Source organism: Podarcis filfolensis, assembly GCF_964270895.1.
Source record: "Podarcis filfolensis genome assembly, chromosome: 14".
Lineage (NCBI taxonomy): Eukaryota > Metazoa > Chordata > Lepidosauria > Squamata > Lacertidae > Podarcis > Podarcis filfolensis.
Window position 1 is genome coordinate 28,794,257 of NC_139616.1, and position 18,127 is coordinate 28,812,383.

General features: G+C 47.1%; 1 protein-coding gene and 1 long non-coding RNA gene across 3 annotated transcripts in view; both read right to left on the minus strand.

Annotated features, from left to right (window-relative positions):
• CACNG3 (calcium voltage-gated channel auxiliary subunit gamma 3) overlaps window positions 1-16,401 on the minus strand; it is a 68,677-nt gene extending 52,276 nt beyond the window's left edge. Inside the window, exon 1 of one of the 2 annotated variants that reach the window (XM_083584685.1) lies at window positions 14,643-16,401. In XM_083584685.1, the coding sequence (XP_083440811.1) occupies window positions 14,643-14,853 (211 nt within the window). In that variant the 5' untranslated portion in view covers window positions 14,854-16,401. The remainder of the gene's footprint in view (window positions 1-14,642) is intronic. The other variant, XM_083584684.1, reaches the window with a different exon arrangement.
• On the minus strand, window positions 2,678-6,136 carry LOC310748799. Its single transcript, XR_014541367.1, has 3 exons — window positions 5,076-6,136; window positions 3,610-3,694; window positions 2,678-2,931 (listed from the first exon to the last, which is right to left on the minus strand). It is a non-coding gene; the product is annotated as an uncharacterized lncRNA (long non-coding RNA).
• Window positions 16,402-18,127: the final 1,726 nt, after the last annotated feature.

Here is an 18,127-nt window from a genome sequence, read left to right on the forward strand (position 1 = left end):
GGGAGGTTTTCGAAGAATATTTGAAATATAATTACAGTAGTTTATACTCTGTTGCAGGATTTGAGGAATTTCAGTAATAGTTGCAAGTTAGACATACGAGTTAAGATATATTAAGAAAAAGTTAAATTATGATAAATGTGTGTATTGGCAATAAGTAATATGAAACTGAAGTAAGGAATAGACGGGAGGTCGGGTCTATAGTGCTAAGACCAATTTATGTTTTATTGTTTGTTAATAAAATTTTGTTTTTATTGTTATTCTTGTGTGTAATTCTGTATCTGTGTTTTCCTTTTTTTGTTGTATCAATAAAAAAAGCAAAAGCAATCTCAAAACACTTGTTTGCAAAAGAAAAGAAGAGAAAAAAGGCGCTGAGATAGAATTTGAGCTCTGGGCACCTTGTACTCTCAGACTCTTTGCCACTGCTCTGCACTGGCTTGCTTTATTTGGAAGATAAAGCTTCTATTCTGATGGAGCTTGATTCTTAAGCATTTCCCGTGGCTCCAGCTTGCCTGTGGCTGCCATGCCAGAGCTAACGGCTGGCATTCTGTAGTTGCAGTCCTACATGCTCCTGAGAGCAAAGCAAGAAGTGCAAAAATAGCTGTAGAGACACGACTGACAGACACTCCCACAGTGTACCTGGCAACCCACCAATCATGAGATTGCGCACCAGTACTGCCCCCACATTAAACATGCATGGAACACTCCAGCCGAAATGTGCAAGTCCGGCAGAAGGAGAAAGTGAAGGCTAAGGATTTGCAGAGGGTGAGAGCCCTGAAGTTGCTTATCAACAGTTATCAGTCGGGCAGCCACCCTGAGCAGGCGCAGACCACAGTTGTTCCTATGATGGTGGAATTCATTTAAATAATTTCTATTTAAATGATAGCACTTATTCCTCAACTTGCAGCTATACATCTAGATGAGCACATGCAAATTTTATGCAAATAGGTGCCCTCCTTTTCCAGCGACACATTTCCTCTCTTTGAGCAATGTGTAAGGATATCAAGGATGCAAGGAATCAAAGGGAGTAGACCTGAGTACCAGCCTTGAACAAGTTTCACTTATTGCATTTATATCCCACCTTCCTTTCCTACAAGGAGCTCAAGGTGGCAGACATGGTTCTCCCCCACTCCTCATTTAATCCCCCACAACGACCCTGTGAGGTAGGTTGGGGTTGAGAGGCAGTGACTGGCCCCAGGTCACCTGCTGAGCTTCATAGCTGAGTAGGGACTTGAACCCTGGTCTCCCAACTCCTAGTCCAAATGCTCTCACCACTGCATCACTGGTTCCCTTCCAATGTCTTGCACACAATGATTTTGGGTGAAAAATAACAAGAGTGGAACTAGAATGCAGGGCTCCTCATTGAATGAGAAGGTATTTTCCATGGTGGCTCCCAGGCTGTGGAATGACCACCCCTCTGAGGTGCAACTTGGTCCCTGTGTGCTTTTTGATGATGAGTTGAGTGGGTGCCTTTCCTCCTGCTGTGTTGTTGTGCCCTGCTGTGCTGCTAACTTTGGCTGCTGTGTACTTTTTTTGGGGGGGGGTGCATTTTGATTGAAAATGGTGCTTGCTTGAATTGTGACATTTTCCTAGCCCACCCCAGGACCTTTTGGCAAGAGGTGGACTATAACTACAAACAAACAACAAATATATGCTAAATAAAGGAGCGCCAGTAACCACACAGCCACGCAATAGGAAGATTTGCAATTTGTCTAGCCCATGATGTAGGAACAAAAGAGGAAGCTGCCTTATCCTGTGTCAGCCACCTACAGCAATATTGTTCAAAATGAACTGGCAGAGGCTTTCTAGGGTTTCAGTCTTTCCCAGCCCTACTGAGAAATTTCAGGGATTGATGCTTGGGGCATCTGCATGTAAAGCAAGATGTTCTGCTGCTGAGCTGTGGCCCTCCTCCTGCTCTCCTCAGCTCCACATGAATCATCTAGCCACACAGCTCAGTACTGAAGGACCTCAGCTGGAACAACGCATCTTCAGCCCACAGAAGCCCACAAAAGGTGTTCAGTTTGCTCCTGCAAGAGAGTGCAGTGCGACACAGGAAATCCGAGTGAGTGATGCAACGGCCAATGGCCTCCCCCGTCAAGTGCCATGCCCAATATTTAGATGCACCTCCCTTGCATTTCAGGATAACTTCAGTTTATTGCCAGCATTTGTAGGGCATCCTCTCCAGAAGCCCTTCTAGGGAGGGTGACTGATACAGCTCTGCCGGCTGGCTTATCACACTGGCAACAACCACATGAGGAGAATGGAAGACTTAGAGTCTGTCCTATTTTTTATTAAAACACACACAAATGCTTTTAAGAAGAGCCTGCTAGATCAGGCCAATGGCCCATCTAGTCCAGCATCCGTTCTCACAGTGGCCAACCAGATGCCTCAAAGGGAACCCCCAGCAGTTCCCCAAAACAAGAGCACTCTTCCTTCCTTAGGGTTCCAGCAACTTGTATTCAGAATGTAGCCCTCTCGGCCATTGTTTTTGACAACGCTCCAGCAGCAAGACCCACAGCCAGCATGCAGACCTCCCGTTCTGCTGTGGTGGCACATCTCCTGGTCCTCCTCTCGTGTCCCATAGGGAAGACCAGGGAGGTGACTAAGAAGGGGGCAGTGCTGGAGGCACCAGCTCATTTACTTAAGAACAAAGGCAACGCTGAAATCATCAAGTCTTTTATTGAAGGACATCCATGGCAGAGTGAGCTCTGGCAGTGTCATAGAGTACTGCTGCTCTGGTTGCAACCCTGTCTCTTACACATTCCGGAAAGGGACAGGACTCATGCGAGAGCAGGAAAAGTAACGACCCCACAGAGGAACATCTAGCATCTCACGAGTCACCTGCTGCTGCTCTAGGCCTCTCTTGTGGCCTCTATGGCACTGGGGAGTGGAGAACATCTTTTCCTCCATGAGTGCAGAGGGCTGCCTGGTTGCCTGTAGAGAGACATGGGGATAGTTAGTGGTAGTAATGAGCAATGAGAAGAGGCTGCAGCAGACAACTCCTGGGGAAGTAGCAGAGGAGGGGGGTCCTGCCCCCCAAGTGCTTCTAGTCAACAGAGGTTGGATGGTCATCTGCCAGGTTCCATCCATTTAGCCTCGGTTTCTGCATTACAGGGGGTTGGACTAGATGACCCTTGGAAGTACCTCTACAGTTCTATGATTTCTTTTTGTTGGCAGGTGGCCTGGGGTCTGCATCCAAAAAACCTCTTCTTGAGGGAGATGCTGTCACCAATGAAACAGCCCTCACCCAGAAGCCCCAAGGAGTGGCCCTGGAGCTTGGCCTTCATGCCCCCTGGCTCTGATCCTGCTAGGAAAAACAGGACCCAGCAGATAGTTCGCCTACAATGGTACCAGGCTCCCCTTTGTTTGTGCCAGTGCATAGTGAAAGAACTGATCTAGATTTGGGGCCCGGCAGTCAACAGATCCCCTGTTTTTGTGCACAGGACATACTTGTGGGAGATGCTGCTGCACCTTGCTGAGCCAGGGTGTGGGGTTGGTAAGCTGGAATGCCTTGGTTTGCATTGCATGGGAGGGCTGGGGAAGACATGCAGAGGTCGGGGGGGGGGGGGTGAAAGGAGAGATGGGAGGAATGCAAAAGGCTCTGCTTTTTACCTGTGGTGGTCCTCTTGTCCTTGGAGTTGCCGATTCTTGAGAGTATTTATATTTGAAGTCTGGAATCGCAGCACCTGTAAAAGGTCTGAGAACGCAACTGTTATCTATCTACCCTTTCTCCCCCATCCTTTTTGGGGGAAAGTTCCCTTGGCTTCTGGGTATTTTTGTTTCTTGTGCAAAGTTTTAATAATAATAATAATAATAATAATAATAATAATAATAATAATAATAATTTATTTATACCCCACCCATCTGGCTGGGTTTCCCCAGCCACTTTGGGCAGCTTCCAACAAAGTATTAAAATACAGTGGTCTATTAAACAGCAAAAGCTTCCCTAAACAGGGCTGTCTATCATCAAATGCCCCATCACTAAAGTATCCACTCACTTACTCCTAGTTCCCCAGACATGGGGCAGAAGAGCATCTCTCCATACCATGTTCTGGTCAACTGTTTCCTCGCCAGGGCTGATGAACACTTCTGTATAGCGACTGGCTGCAGAACGGGAATCTTCTGCATTGTGGCTTTGCAGTTAGAAAGGTTTGAATGTCCTGATGCAACAGAGTCCAGGGCTCCCATGCCTTTAATAGTTGTGTAAAAGAAGCAATTAAAGGGTCAGCAGCCCTGTTCTCTCATGTGCCTGGCCAGTCTAGTTTCAGGCAGGGGGCAGCCATTCAAGTAGGGCTCTTCTTTCATTGACTTCGAGGGATACTCTTTACTTATGCCGCCCCTTTTACAGGCACATTATGCAATCACAAGCTCTGCCCCTCTCATCTCCTTAAGAACATAAGAAGAGCCTGCTGGATCAGGCTCTAGTCCAACATCTTGTTCTCACAGTGGCCAACCAGATACATTTCTGTGAAGCCTGCAAGCAGGACAGAAGCACAAGAGCACTCTCTGCACCCGCAATCCCCAGTAACTGGTATTCAGAAGCATTTCTGCCTCCAACTGTGGAGGCAGAACATAGCCAACATGGATAGTAGGCTTCAATAGCCCTTTCTCCTCCATGAATTTGTCCAGTCCTCCCCCACCAGTCCTGTCATCATATGGGTGGGGAAAAGGGTCATCATCCACAAGCTGTGGAGGATTTTGGGCTTGCAAATTTCAGTAGCGCCCTGTGCAACACCAATTCTCTTCCCCCTCCCAGCATTCCGCCTTCCATTCTAAGTCAGTGCCAAGAGTGTGACAACCAATGGCACTCCCTTAAATCTTCCTCTAGCACAATTGGGTCTCATAGATTGATACGGTGTTCAGCTTTACTCTTACAGAGAGGCTTAGCAGTGATCCAATCCCTGCCCATTAGGCAAAACTTGGAGTATATACCTCTAGCTATCATTTAGATTTTATAGGGAAAGAAAGAAAAAGGAAGAGAAAGAAAGAGAGAGAGAGAGAGAGAGAGAGAGAGAGAGGATTTAAAACAAGAAGACTCTAAACATTTGAGAAAATGAAATGTTGCCATGTATGCCCACCTCCCAAGAGTCAGCCTGGAACAGGAGCCCTGTGGTGCCCTCCTCTTTTTGTGTGGTGGGCCCGTTTTGTTCCCAAACTCTTTGGCACTCATTAGAGGAAGCGAGGGTGATGGAGTGTCATCAGAAATGTTCCAGGAGTTGTCAGCCTGCCTGAAAAGGCCAGAGCAATCTGGCAGTCTGCTGTGTCTTCCGCTTCTCCTCCATCTTTCAAAATGCTGTAGAGAAATCTCAGATCGTGTGTCTTCAAGCAGACGCCGAACTGGCAGCCTGTTATTGACCCATTGCTGAGTTCTGTCAATATACATGAGCAAAGGGATAAGGCGCTAGTTATCGGGCAGGAGCTGTTCTTTAGCCCAGCGGGAGGCCGCCTTAATCAAAGGAGTGAGCCTGGATTCCCGCTGGCACCTTCCATGCCCCCCCCAAGCCTGGATCCGTGTCAAGTTCTGGTTCATTATAGTCCAAACAGTGGATAATATTGGGCCTCTGCGAGGGCTTTTCCTGGGGTGCCTGAGGCTGGTTAAGTGCATCACTGGTGGCAGGTGATCCTTCCTGCTGTTTTCAAGATTTGGTTTTACTGTACAACATTTTGAGCGTGTGATTAGAACGGTATTGTGCAAATCAATCAAAAATAAAAGCGATAATAATTTCATGGAGGAAGCCCAAACAAAAGGGTTTCCCCCCTGGAACTTTAGCTTGGGGCTGGGGAGATGCCAGAGGAAAATTGAGCGATGGAAGGGCTGGTATATACGGCAAGGACCTCTGACAACCACATTCCTATAGACCCACATCATTGCAACCAGAGAACTGAATGTGCACCAGTGGTATCCTTCAGGGACGGGGATCCCTCTTCAGGCCAAGGGCCGCATTGCCTTCTGAGCAACTTTCCGAGGGCCAGATGCCCAAGGTAGGTGGAGCCAGAAGGGAAAGGGAGCAGAACAATGAATGAGCATTTTAGCTTTGTACAATGGGCTAGTTTCTACACACACTGACCCACCACACTCTATCTTCCATCCAGACAAGGAAGAGGTGCTATTAGAGTTCAAGGACACATCAGAGCCAGGCAAAGCCACTTGTGGCCAGCAAAAGCTGTGCCTTGGGGAGAGTTCCGATGGCCAGTAGAGAGGCGTGGGGGGGCGCATTTGACCTCAAGTCTTGAGGTTCCCTGCCCTTTGGGTGGCCACAAAATGTCTGCACATGCAGAATTCTCCGTTCACTTCAGTGGATGATGTGTGGCAGGCTCCATGTGCAGGGCTGTAGCCAGAAATACTGCAGCTATGATGGTGCTATGATGGAAATGTCACCATTCTTGTTTATTATATATTGCAGAATGAAATAAAAACAGTTAAAAAATAAAATTGAATGTGAAACTGCACATGCTCAGAGTATTTCTTTTATAAATATCGGGGTTGACAAACTCTTCTCTCTAATGTATCAGGAATGTAAAGGCAATCGATCTGTTAGTGTGGCCACAGCTACACTTTGGAACTCCCTGCCTATTGATATGAGGCAGGCACCTTCACTGTACTCTTTCTGGAGCCTGCTAAAAGCATTTTTGTTTAGACAAGCCTACCCAGATGCTTAGAAAGCTGGTGCAAGTTTTAATCTGTTTTTTTAAAAAAACTTTTCATAATTTTAATTATTTTTGCTATTTTTTCCTTATTGATAATTTTATTGTTTTATCTTTTTTGTAAACTGCTTTGAAGTTTCCTTCCCCAACTAAGCATACTTATTATACTAAACTAGATAAAAACATGCAATGTAAAACAAAATGCAAAAATATGGAATGACATGGCAGGGGATGGGGAAGGGGAAAATGTGTGTAATGTACTCATACCCCATAGAAAGGGGGCCTCCTGCAAGACAATTAAGTCTAGAATTATGTAGCCACAACTCTGGATGGCTGAAAGCTCCCTGTCCCATTGGGGGGGGGGTATTCAATGTGAAATAAATTTATTTCAATATATGTTATATTCAGAATATTGTATTGCTGGTATCTGACTATATGCCGTCTGGGGAAAATAGTAAATATATCTTAATGCCAAGGACACAGGTTGGAGCTCACTGGGTGATCTTGGGGGCCAAACGTTGCCTCTCAGCCTAACCTGCCTCATAGCATTGTTGTGCAAATTAAATGAGGCGGGGGAGATCTAGGTATGCCACCTTAAGGTCATCGGAGGAAGAAAAGATGGGATACAAATGCATCAATCAATCAATCAATCAATCAATCAATCAATCTCCCATCAGCCATAGCCAGAGAGCAATGCTCCCATCAGACCCAGTATTCTACAGACCAACCTGACTATGCCAGATGGGAGTTGTAGTCCAAAAGATCTGGAGGATACTAAGTTGGGGAAGGCTGCCGACTCCATTGCATACAAATAGCTTCACAAAAATCACATATTGGGAAATTCTATTCCTTTTGATGTTGCCACATCCCGCCCCCCCTTGATTTGCTTTCATATAAATCCCTCCCAACTCTCTCACTCAGTAATTTAGACAAAAGAATGAATCAAAAGCGATCTGAAGGAGTGCATCTGAAACAGGCTTCCTCAACCTCGGCCCTCCAGATGTTTTGAGACTACAATTCCCATCATACCTGACCACTGGTCTTGCTAGCTAGGGATCATGGAGGTTGAGGAGGCTTGATGTGAAGCTTCAAACTGATATATAACACTGGATCTGCAAACAATTCAAAATGTACTATTGCCAAAATATGTGGTGATCCCCCCCAAATTAAAAGTCACTAATATTTTTCCATGAAGAGATTTTAGACAGCATGTTTCAATAAAACTCACAGCATCTACTTTCCCCCCTACAGTGGTACCTCGGGTTACAAACACCTCAGGTTACAAACACTTCGGGTTACAGACTCCGCTAACCCGGAAGTAGTAACTCGGGTTAAGAACTTTACCTCAGAATGAGAACAGAAATTGCATGGCGGTGGTGGCGGTGCAGCAGCAGTGGGAGGCCCCAGTAGCTAAAATGGTACCTCTGGTTAAGAACGGTTTCAGGTTAAGAAAGGACCTCCAGAACGAATTAAGTACGTAACCAGAGATACCACTGTATATATTTTGGACAGAATCCGAACTATATTGTTTCTTCAGAGAACGACAAGGATAATTCTTGCATCCAGATGCATTTCCATGAGGTGGCTATATGAATTCATAATGAATAATATCATAATATTCAATGTTTTATTGAAATAATCGGAATAACTGAACTATTTGACCCAATGAACGCAAAACTGCAGTGCTTGATAACAGAGTTAAAAAGCTGAGTGAACTGTTGTAATATTTCAATTATTTTTAAAAATACAAAAAATAAATGTCTTTCTGCAATGATATAAAAATTGGTTCAGTTTTTAAAAAACCACCCTTGCTACACACCAATAGAAGTCTATATCCCTGCAATAGAGTAAAAGAGCACAGCGCTGATCTAGTCAGGGTTAAGCTCTTTCAAACCCTGCAGTGGAAGAATTAAACCTTTTTCTGAGCCTGATAAGGATCCTATCTGTGATGGTCCCTGGCTTGTAGAACGCCCTCCCGTCAGAGGTATGTCTGACATGCACTTTCTTTTATTCCAGCTCCAGGCAAAACCTCATTTCTTTGCTGAGGCATTTGGGGACATCCATTTTAATCCATATTATTGTTGGAGTTCTGAAACATAATCTGTTGTTCTTAAGGATCTGTAGCTGTAAGAACTTGGGGTCATAGGAAGCTGCATTCCTATGGCCCAAAGAGCTCAGTACTGTTGACAGTGATGGGCAGCAGCAGTTGTGGGCTTCAGGCAGGGATCTCTCCCAGCCATAGAGATGCCTTTGGGATCTTCTGCATGCAAGGTAGGTGGGTCAGGAATCCTGGTGGCTTTACATGCCTTTGTTGTTAAATAGATTTGTCCTGTACATCGAGGGAATTTTCACCCACCTTGAGATCATTTGTGAGGAAGACTGGGCGAAAAATACATTACGGGAATAAGTAAAATAGAATAGCTTCCAGTCTATTGGTATTGAATGTTCCAAGCATTAGGAACATTGGAAGTTGCCTTATCCTGAGTCAGACCATTTGGTCCATTGAGCTCAGTATTGTCTACACTGACCGGCAGTGTCTCTCCAGGCAGAGTGCTGCTCTCTTTCATTCAGGGCGTCTCTTCCAGATCCAAATGGAGATATCAGGGATTGAAAGTTGGACACAGTGCATGTAAATCAGATACTTTGCCACTGAACGGCGTTCCTTTCTATTGAAGGCACTTTAGATCATGCAATCCCCCCCCCCTGTGTATGTGTGTGTGTATGTGTGTAATGCTAGCTTAACCACAGGCTTGACAGCAGTAGCACCACCATAGTGTGTGTGTGGTAACAACATTTCCACATGCATCTTATTCCTACTCAGTCCTCCACCTCAATCCCTTAATTAAACTGCAATGGTAGGGCTCCTCCACACTGGGATGGTGGGGGGGGGGGTCATATGCTCCTCAATTGCCTCATTTGCTCCTCATGATGTACCGGTAACTTCTCCTGGTCATTCTGGCTGGCTTCCAAGTGCAGGTGAATTTTCTGCCGGACATGCAAATAGTTTGTGATGTTCATCTGAACGGTTGATGGGAGCAGAGGAGCAACATTGAGCTTTTATTTTATTTTATTTTATTTTATTTTATTTTTTCGCATCTAGCAGCTGGGGAGCTTGTGAAATAATTAGCGAGCTTGGGCAGGTACAGAGTGCTTTTCTTTCAATGCAAAAGCATAACTATGCCCCTCTCATGGGAATGGTTACTAGATCTGTTGGTGCTGACTCTTTGAGCGCCAACATTTAGAGCACTAGGAGTCAGACACATTTAGCACATTTCAAAATCCAGAAATGTGGATACTGCAGACATGGGCATCTTCAACAAAGGAAGTCTCTCTCTCTCTCTGTGTGTGTACCTTTCTCCCTCTCTCAGTGTTATTAATGCTCATGGTACTCAGAGAAATCGTGATGATAAGAGTTCTTGACGTGGGAGTAATATTGAACGAAAAAGACCAAAGTTCAATCTAGCCAAACATTCATCCAAGCAGAAGCGTCTGAGAAACCTGCAAGTAACACATGGATACAATGTTTGTTTCCAGCACCTGAGGTTCACAGGTAGACTCCTTCTGTTCATGGAAGCTCCATTTAGTCGTTGTAACTCATTACTGCCTGCTGCACAGGCAAGGGCTACAAATCCCATTCTCTCTGACAACTGGCCACACTAGCTGGTGCTGATGAGAGTTCAGCAACACCCGGAGGGCCGGAGGGTTCACCATCCCTGTTCTCTGCACCTCTTTTGAAACACTATTAAAGGCCATCTGGAACAGTGAGCTAGCTAGCACTGGGATTTTATACTTGAGAATACACCCAGATGATTTCTTAGAGAAGCCCCTGATTGCCATGTGCATCTCATATTCAGCAGGAGCATCTCAGTGCTTCAGGTATCCTTGGCTTCAAGAACCAGACCCAATGGATTCTTCTACAAGCTACGTACTTGACCCGTTCATGGGAAGCTCAGCTGGGAAAGGAGGGGGCAAAATGTCCCTTTAGACAGTTTTGCTGCTCAAATTTTGCTGGAGGAAACTGCGGCTCTTCGAGCACCACACCAGCCAGCAGATCACAAAGCAAACTCCCAGGCAAAGGGCAAGTGGGTGCCTGCGCCTTCTTGTGACAAGAAGCTGACCTTCTTCAACAATGCTGGGTTGTCAACAACTGGCCATTGATTGGAGTGTAAGGGCAAGGGAGAAAAGGAGGCCTGGCTTGCTCTTGTGCCTTTAACAGGCACTGGATCTGCAGGACTCGGCAGACGAGGCTGCTCACATCCATTGCAGGCAGAGCTACAGAGGCTGCTTCAAAAGTTGGCAACTCCATTGCATTGTTTGATGCCTCAGTGCTTTTGTAGTGGGGGATGGAGGGAGGATAAATTTGATTCCGCTCTGTTTAAATGTTGGAAGAAATATTAATCCCCACACTTTAGCTTGAGCCTCAAAGTGTCTCCCATTTTAGTTAGGAATTCAACATGGAAGAGCAGCTACCTCTTTCAGGAATGACCTTGAGCTTCCCGACACCTGTTTGAGTTTGGATATCTTTTGCTTGCTCCCATGGAGATAAAGTGAAATCATCATCATAATATTTACTGTTAATTTACATGAACATTGAAGGTGTTCACAGCACTCCACAATCCTTACAACTACCCTGAAAGGTAGTCTGATATTATCATCAACCCTCTATTGCACCGAGAATGTGCAGGTTGAGGGCTGCCTAAGGCAGCCACTCTCAGCTTTGTTTCCCATCCACCTCTGTGTTTTGGATAATTCCCACCAGTCTCATGCAGCACAGCCCAAAGTCAAGGCTGGTGAGCGTTGTCGCTCAAACCATTTCATTACTTTTCTAATTTATTTACTGCATTTCTATCCCACCTTTTCCACCAAGGAGTTCAATGTAGTTTTCCTTCTCCCCATTTTATGCCCACAACAACCCTGTGAGGTTGGTAACCCCGAGAAACAGTGAATGGCCCAAGGTCATCCAGTGAGCTTCATGGCTTAGCGGGGTTTCGAACACTGGTCTCTCCCAGGCCCTAGTCCAACACTCTAATCTGCCTGTCAACATCTGACTTAATGACACCTAGCAAGCTCTTGCCTGAGCTGAGATTCGAAATAAAGCCCCCTACACACACATAGTACCATTTGCAACGTAGGGATGGCGTCTGTATCCCATTCCTGTAAATCAAATATTCCAAACTACATAAGCGTGAGAGGAAAGGGGAAAGAGAAATTGCCTCTCAGTCTTTCTACTCAGATCTCTGAGCATCACATTTGAAGCAGACAGATCCTTCCATTGATCAACGGAGCCAGATAATTTCCCAGTCCAGAGATGCATAACAAGGAGGCTAATGAAGCACTGGGCAGCCAGAAAGCCATTCACAGCCAGGTGTTAAATTGACACAGCATTTGATGGCAACAGAAGCAACCGCTGCAATCAGAAGAAAGTTACTGCCCAACATGCCTGTTGGAGCCTCTCTTAAGCTCCAAGGCACTTACGTTGTGACGCAGGCCCAAGTGATGCCTCCCCATAATTTTCTGTCTCTAGGAAAATGGGACGTCATCACCACCACCCTCCCTTCACCCTAAAGTCACTGAGCTGGTTGCAACAGTTAAAACAGTTTGAAACAACTCGCAACAACAGAAATAAGGTGCGTCCTGAAAATATCTACCTCCTAGATACGTACTACTGCTAAAACCAAATCTTGGAGCAGCAGTTAGCATCAAGAGCAATAGAATTAGCCTTGCTGGTGAGTACTATGGATGCCAAAGACTCGGGTATTTGGGACTCTTGAGTGATGAGCATGAGGGCTTGTCTCAATTTCTCTCTCCTGAGAGGAATTTGGATGCTGTGTGAATGTGCTCAGCTTGGTCCAGTGTAAGGAATTGAGACTGAAACTATATAGTCACCTTGTGTGTCTTTTTGAGACAAAAAGTGGGTTTTTTTTTTGGGGGGGGGGAAATATTGGACCAACTAATGTTTGTGACTCCATCCTTTCCTCTTTCATTTACCCCCCCCCCCCTTTGGACATTTTGGGTTGCAGAATAATTCTGTCTCTCTTAAGTCCTTGGCTTACAGAATGACCATCAGTTGCTCCAGGAAAAAGGAGTGTGCCTTGTTTCTTGTTCTGGCATAGAGGTGAGAAGGATGGTTGAACTCCCACCACCCCCACCACCCCTCCATCCTTCACTCTCATGACCTTCCTTAGCCTGACTACCCATTGACCTTGGACTGAGCTGCCTGCCTCTTTCTCAAAGACATCAGACCGCCTGTCCCTTCAATGGACCTCTTCACATGGCCCACCTGGAGCAATGATCAGCTGCAAAAGGTGAACTGAAGCTTCTACAGAAAGATACGAGGAAGGCTGAGCCAAGACTATATATAAGCTAGAGTAGGTTTTCTGGATGGGGGATACACAGGGAAGAGGCATTGACAGGGGACTGTGGGCAGTGAGAACACCCTCTCCCCACATCGCTTCATGCAGCAGTTGCCAAAGAGTGGGATCTTTGCATTTATCCACCTACACAAGCTGGGGGGGGGGGGGAGCGGTTAAAGACTAGTGGGCAGAGACATGGAACACTTCCCTGATGACTCACTGAAGCTGCTGATAACAGGCAGCTTGAGAGATAAATTTGGCTTCCTTTTTGGCCCAGCTCTCTGGAAGTTTGAGGACCACCAGGCTAATGGACCACATGAGCATTCTCTTGCAACAGTGCGTAAAGACAGAGAAAGACTCCAAACCTCTGTGGCTTGAAACAGAGAGAAGGGTGGGGTGGGGGTGGGGATTAGCTCATTTTAAAAAACCTGCAGCTGTGCTAGTCTACTTAGTCTTGCTTGTGGGGAATGGTGGTGGTGGGGAACATAATGTAGCGCCTGGGATTATTTACGTATGTGGCTTAAATCACTTTCTCTTGTAACATACAGATAACTATTGTGACAACAGCAGAAACTGAGTGTGAGGGAGACCGAGGAAGGAAGGAAGGAAGGAAGGAAGGAAGGAAGGAAGGAAGGAAGGAAGGAAGGAAGGAAGGAAAGAAGGAAGGACAGTATAAAGTGTTCTTGTCATATTGTAGAAGTCCCTTTGTAGCCCCTCAGATTCACACCATGATCTTAATGAAGGTGACATTCAATAACACAAAGAGAGAAACCCAGAATTCAAGTGCTCCTTCGGATGCTGGTATTTGTCATTGCCTAATAACACTCCTTCAATGCCCACACCATCTCCACAGCCAAGGAGGGTTAACTAAAACACCACAACACTAAAAACAAAACAAAAAAACCTCGACTTGCTCAATGGTCATTTGGTTCATGATCAGTTTCCCAAGGAACCTTTTGTTAAATGCACACACACACACCTCTGCAACAAGTGAGCCCTGGTCAGAGAAAACAGTCACCCCAGCCTACCCTGCGGCACAAATTCTAGTCCCATCTTTGCAGGAGTCAAAGCATGCATGAAAATATATTCTTCCTACTCTCTCAACCCTTCCTACTCTCTTAATGGGCAGGGCTTGGCTTTGCCATTACCTGACCATCTAATGCTTGCCTGTCTTCCTGGCATAGATTGTAACATATAGACATGTAACAATGGAGCAGGACACCGTAAGAGCATCACAAGAGCCCTGCAACTGGATCCACCTATTCTAATATCTTGTTCTCACACAGTAGTCAACCAAATGTCACAGTCTGAAGCCCACAAGTGTGCAACAGCCCTTTCCCACCTCGGTGTTGTGTCCTGAGACCCACACTGCAATGTTTAGCCAAAAAGAAGTCAGAGCAGAGTCCGAAGCTAGAAGCAGACCCAGGTAAAGGCTTGAGACTCTAAGGGCCCAAAGGGAAGTTTCTAGGGCTGTGGGTTCTCTCTGCATCTCTCAGGCAAAGCCAAACTTTCCCCATGGAAGCAACACCACTTCCCCTGACTGTGCTACAACATTAGTCCCAGCAGTCCTCCTTTCACCCCATCCCAGCTCACTTCCAAAAGACGAGGAGAGCCCAGAGCTGGCAACAAAGAGTTGGGTTTCAATACCTTCCAAGCAGCAGGTCCTCCACAAGCCTGAGTGGGTCATGACTTCTTCGTTTTTCCTGCTGGTGTCATTGTCGTTTGTGGACTTAGTCCTGCACACCCCCCTGGAATACAGCCAATAGTCTGTGCCCACCGCGATGGTCATGAGGCTGAACGCTGCAAAGGCTCCCAGGGTGGTGATCAGCATCTGGATACCTCTGTCACACATCCTCATAATGATGCATGGTATCGTGGGCAGCCAACCGGAGGGGAAGGCAAGGCAGAGGGAGAAAGAAGGCAAAGGTGTCGCTCACACTCCCCTGGAGCTAGGGGGCCGGAGGCATGCAGGGGAAGGGCTGCCCCTTCTCTACACGAACCGGGCTCTCCAGACCAGAGGAGGGGGACCCCGCGGGCTCCTCAGGTGCTGGTCTTCTGCGTTTCGAGGGATCTCCTCCCTGCCCCTCTTGGATGGAGCATGAGGCTGAGATCCAGCCAGGCGCCTGCTGCTCATCCCCGATCCAGACCCCGCACGCCGGGCTCAGAGGCGTGCGGCTTGTCCTTGGTTCAGCCTGGGAGAGCCAGACGCCTGTCACAAGAGCAAAAAAAATAAATAAAAAATTCCAAAGAGCTCGAGATCAACACGGTGTGTGTCTGCGTGTGTGTGCTACAGAGAGGAAGAGGTGGGAGAGAGGATGCGGGTGGAATAGACAGAAACAGGTGCTTTAAAAGCAGCTGGGTGGAAATATCCCCCACGACTGGCGATGGAGAGAAGAGGAGATCGCCCCAAGCCCCCTCCCCGTCTCTGAAGCGACAAGCAAAGGCGGCGGCGGCGGCGAAAACTGCCAGAGGTGCGGAGCCCGCGACTGGAAAGGGAAGTCACTCCCGGGTCCCCTGTGGTGCTGAGCAGGCCCGCCCCCAGCTCGGCGCTGGAGGGATGGATTCCCCCCAGCCAAGCAGCGGGGTGGGTGGGCTCCTTGGGTTGGAGAGGGCCGCTCCCTTCCCGCTGCTGCTGCCGCCGCCCGCTCGGGCGACGCGGTGCTGAAGCGGACAGCTCCCTGCGCGCCTGCCCGTGCCCTGGAGTGTGGTGGTGCTGAAGTGGACAGCTCCCGCGATTCTAGACTCCGGCTCCCTGTGATGTAAGGAGGCGCCTCCCACTCGCCTCCGGCGCTCTCCAGGAGGGATTCTGCTGGAACTTTTTGGTGAAGGAGGTGGAGGAGGAGGAGGATGGCTGCTCCCATCAGCAGGCGAGGCGCTTCCCTGCTGCTGCTGCTGCTGCTCCTGCTCTTGCTGCTGCTGCTGCTGCTGCCGCCGCCGCCGCCTGCACCTGAGCTTTGACACTCGGACTGGTGAGCAGCTGCTTGTCCCAGCTGCCCATGTCCCTCCCAAAATACTGGAAGCGAGTGATGCAGAGATCGCACAGCTGCCTGGAAGGAAGAACCGAGCCGAGGAGAAGGTAGAGAAGTGGCTGATTACATGAGAGTTCGAGGCGGGGGGGTTGGCTTTCCAGGGAACTCAATTCCCTCCCCCCCCTCACGCACACAAGCAAGGCACACGAGGTATGCACACGCAGGCATGTGCACGCACACAAGCACACATTTCTCTCCTATAACACTCACAAAAACTTTCCCACAGGTTTATCAAGATGCTGTGGGGAAGGACTATAGCTCAGGGATAGAACAACTACTTTGCATACAATAGTTTCCGGGTTCAGCAACCAGCATCTTCTGGTAGGGCTGGGATAGACCCCTAGTAAAAATGCTGCAGAGCTGCTGCCTATCAGTGCAGGCAATATAGAGCTAGATAGACCAATGGGCTTATGTTGTATAAGGCTGCTCCCTATGTTCCTTCCTATGTTTCCTAGCTCAGTGGAAATGCATCTGCTTTGCATGCAGAAGGTCCCAGGTTCAAGACCCTGCATCTCCTGGTAAGACTAGAGGAGAACATGGTCTGGAGCCTCAGACAACTGATGCCTGTCAGTGTAGAAAATACTTACTGGTTTCATCTGGTATAAGGAAGCTTCCTGTGTTCCTGTACTATCATGTGAGTACCATCTCACTACTTTTGACTAAAGGAAAATCAAAGTGCTAGTTTACTAGCAAAGTTGCTTGGAGCCCTTTGTTTCCCTGTGAGATCTTAAAGACCAACGATCTTATTATGGCACAAGCTTTTGTGAACTAGAGTCCACTTCATTAAATGTGTGGAAGGTACTCCTAAATAGGCTTATACTGTAGGTAGATAAATATAGAGTTTCCCCCACAGAGGGGAATGGATGGAGCGAAGTGATGTCACAGGAAAATGAAATGCGTATTCATTTATTGCACTTACACCCCCCTTTTCTACAAGAAACTCACAAAGTGGCCTACACGGTTCTCCCCCTCCGACCCAAAGTCACCTAGTGAGCTTCATGGCTGAGTGAAGATTTGAACCCTGGTCTCCCAGGTCCTGGTCTGACATTCTAACCACCACACCACATCGACTCTCCAGACAGCCCATAAGGATTCAAAATAGTTAAGGTGACCATATACAAGGTTGGAGATGCCTGTTTTTCCCCAAACTGAGGTAATTATAGGTAAGTATAAAGTGACAGAGTTTGATGGCTAGTTATGCTGGAGCACCAGATCTGTGGCACTACCATAGAGGTTGACATGGCTTCACAATCTGCTAACTTTTTCATGGCCAGCTTGGAACTACCATTTGCTTTCTCAGTTCCTGTCTCCCATCCTTATCATTTGGACACAGTGCTTATGCTGTTCCACCAGAACTTCCACCTCACCATCCACCTGAGCCTAGACCCATCCAGGTGGCAGCCTCACTTTCTGAACATGACTGTGCAGTGACCTAAAAATGGATACATAAGCTCAACTTTATATCAGAACCATACTAAGGATGTGTATCTACATGCATCTAGCTCCCATCCAGAACATGCTACAAAATCCATTGTCTGCAACAAAGCCCTAAAGTACAACTGCATCTGCTCTGACTCATCAAAGAGAGGCTCACAGCTTAAGGATTTGCATCAGTCATTTCTTAGGCTGCAATCTCCACCCATTGATGTGAAAAAGCAGTTTAGTAAGAGCAGGCAGGTGCCTAGGAATAATCCACTGTAGCACAGACCTATAATGGAAAATGGCAGAACACCTCTCTGTCACCCACCGGCTTTGTTGAAACCACTCCAGTGAATAGTTACATGCCACCCCAGTCTCTGAGTGGCAAGAGACTCCAGGGGTTCCAGTGCTTACCCAAATTTGGGTTCCATGGAATGAAGGTCAGTAGAGACTGTGCTGTCTTAGGATATATTGTTTTATTTACACATATATACACAACCTGATCATAAGATGGAGGGGCTCACAACACTAACACCCTGAAAAGATAATGCTTCTACATTATTTGAAGCTTTAGATCCAGCACAGAGCAAGCATGTCTGTGTCTCCCGCTTCCAGCCTGCTATCAAGCTCAGTTCACACAGCCCATGCAGGCTATTGTTCTCCTACATAGCAGCTAGGAGAGGT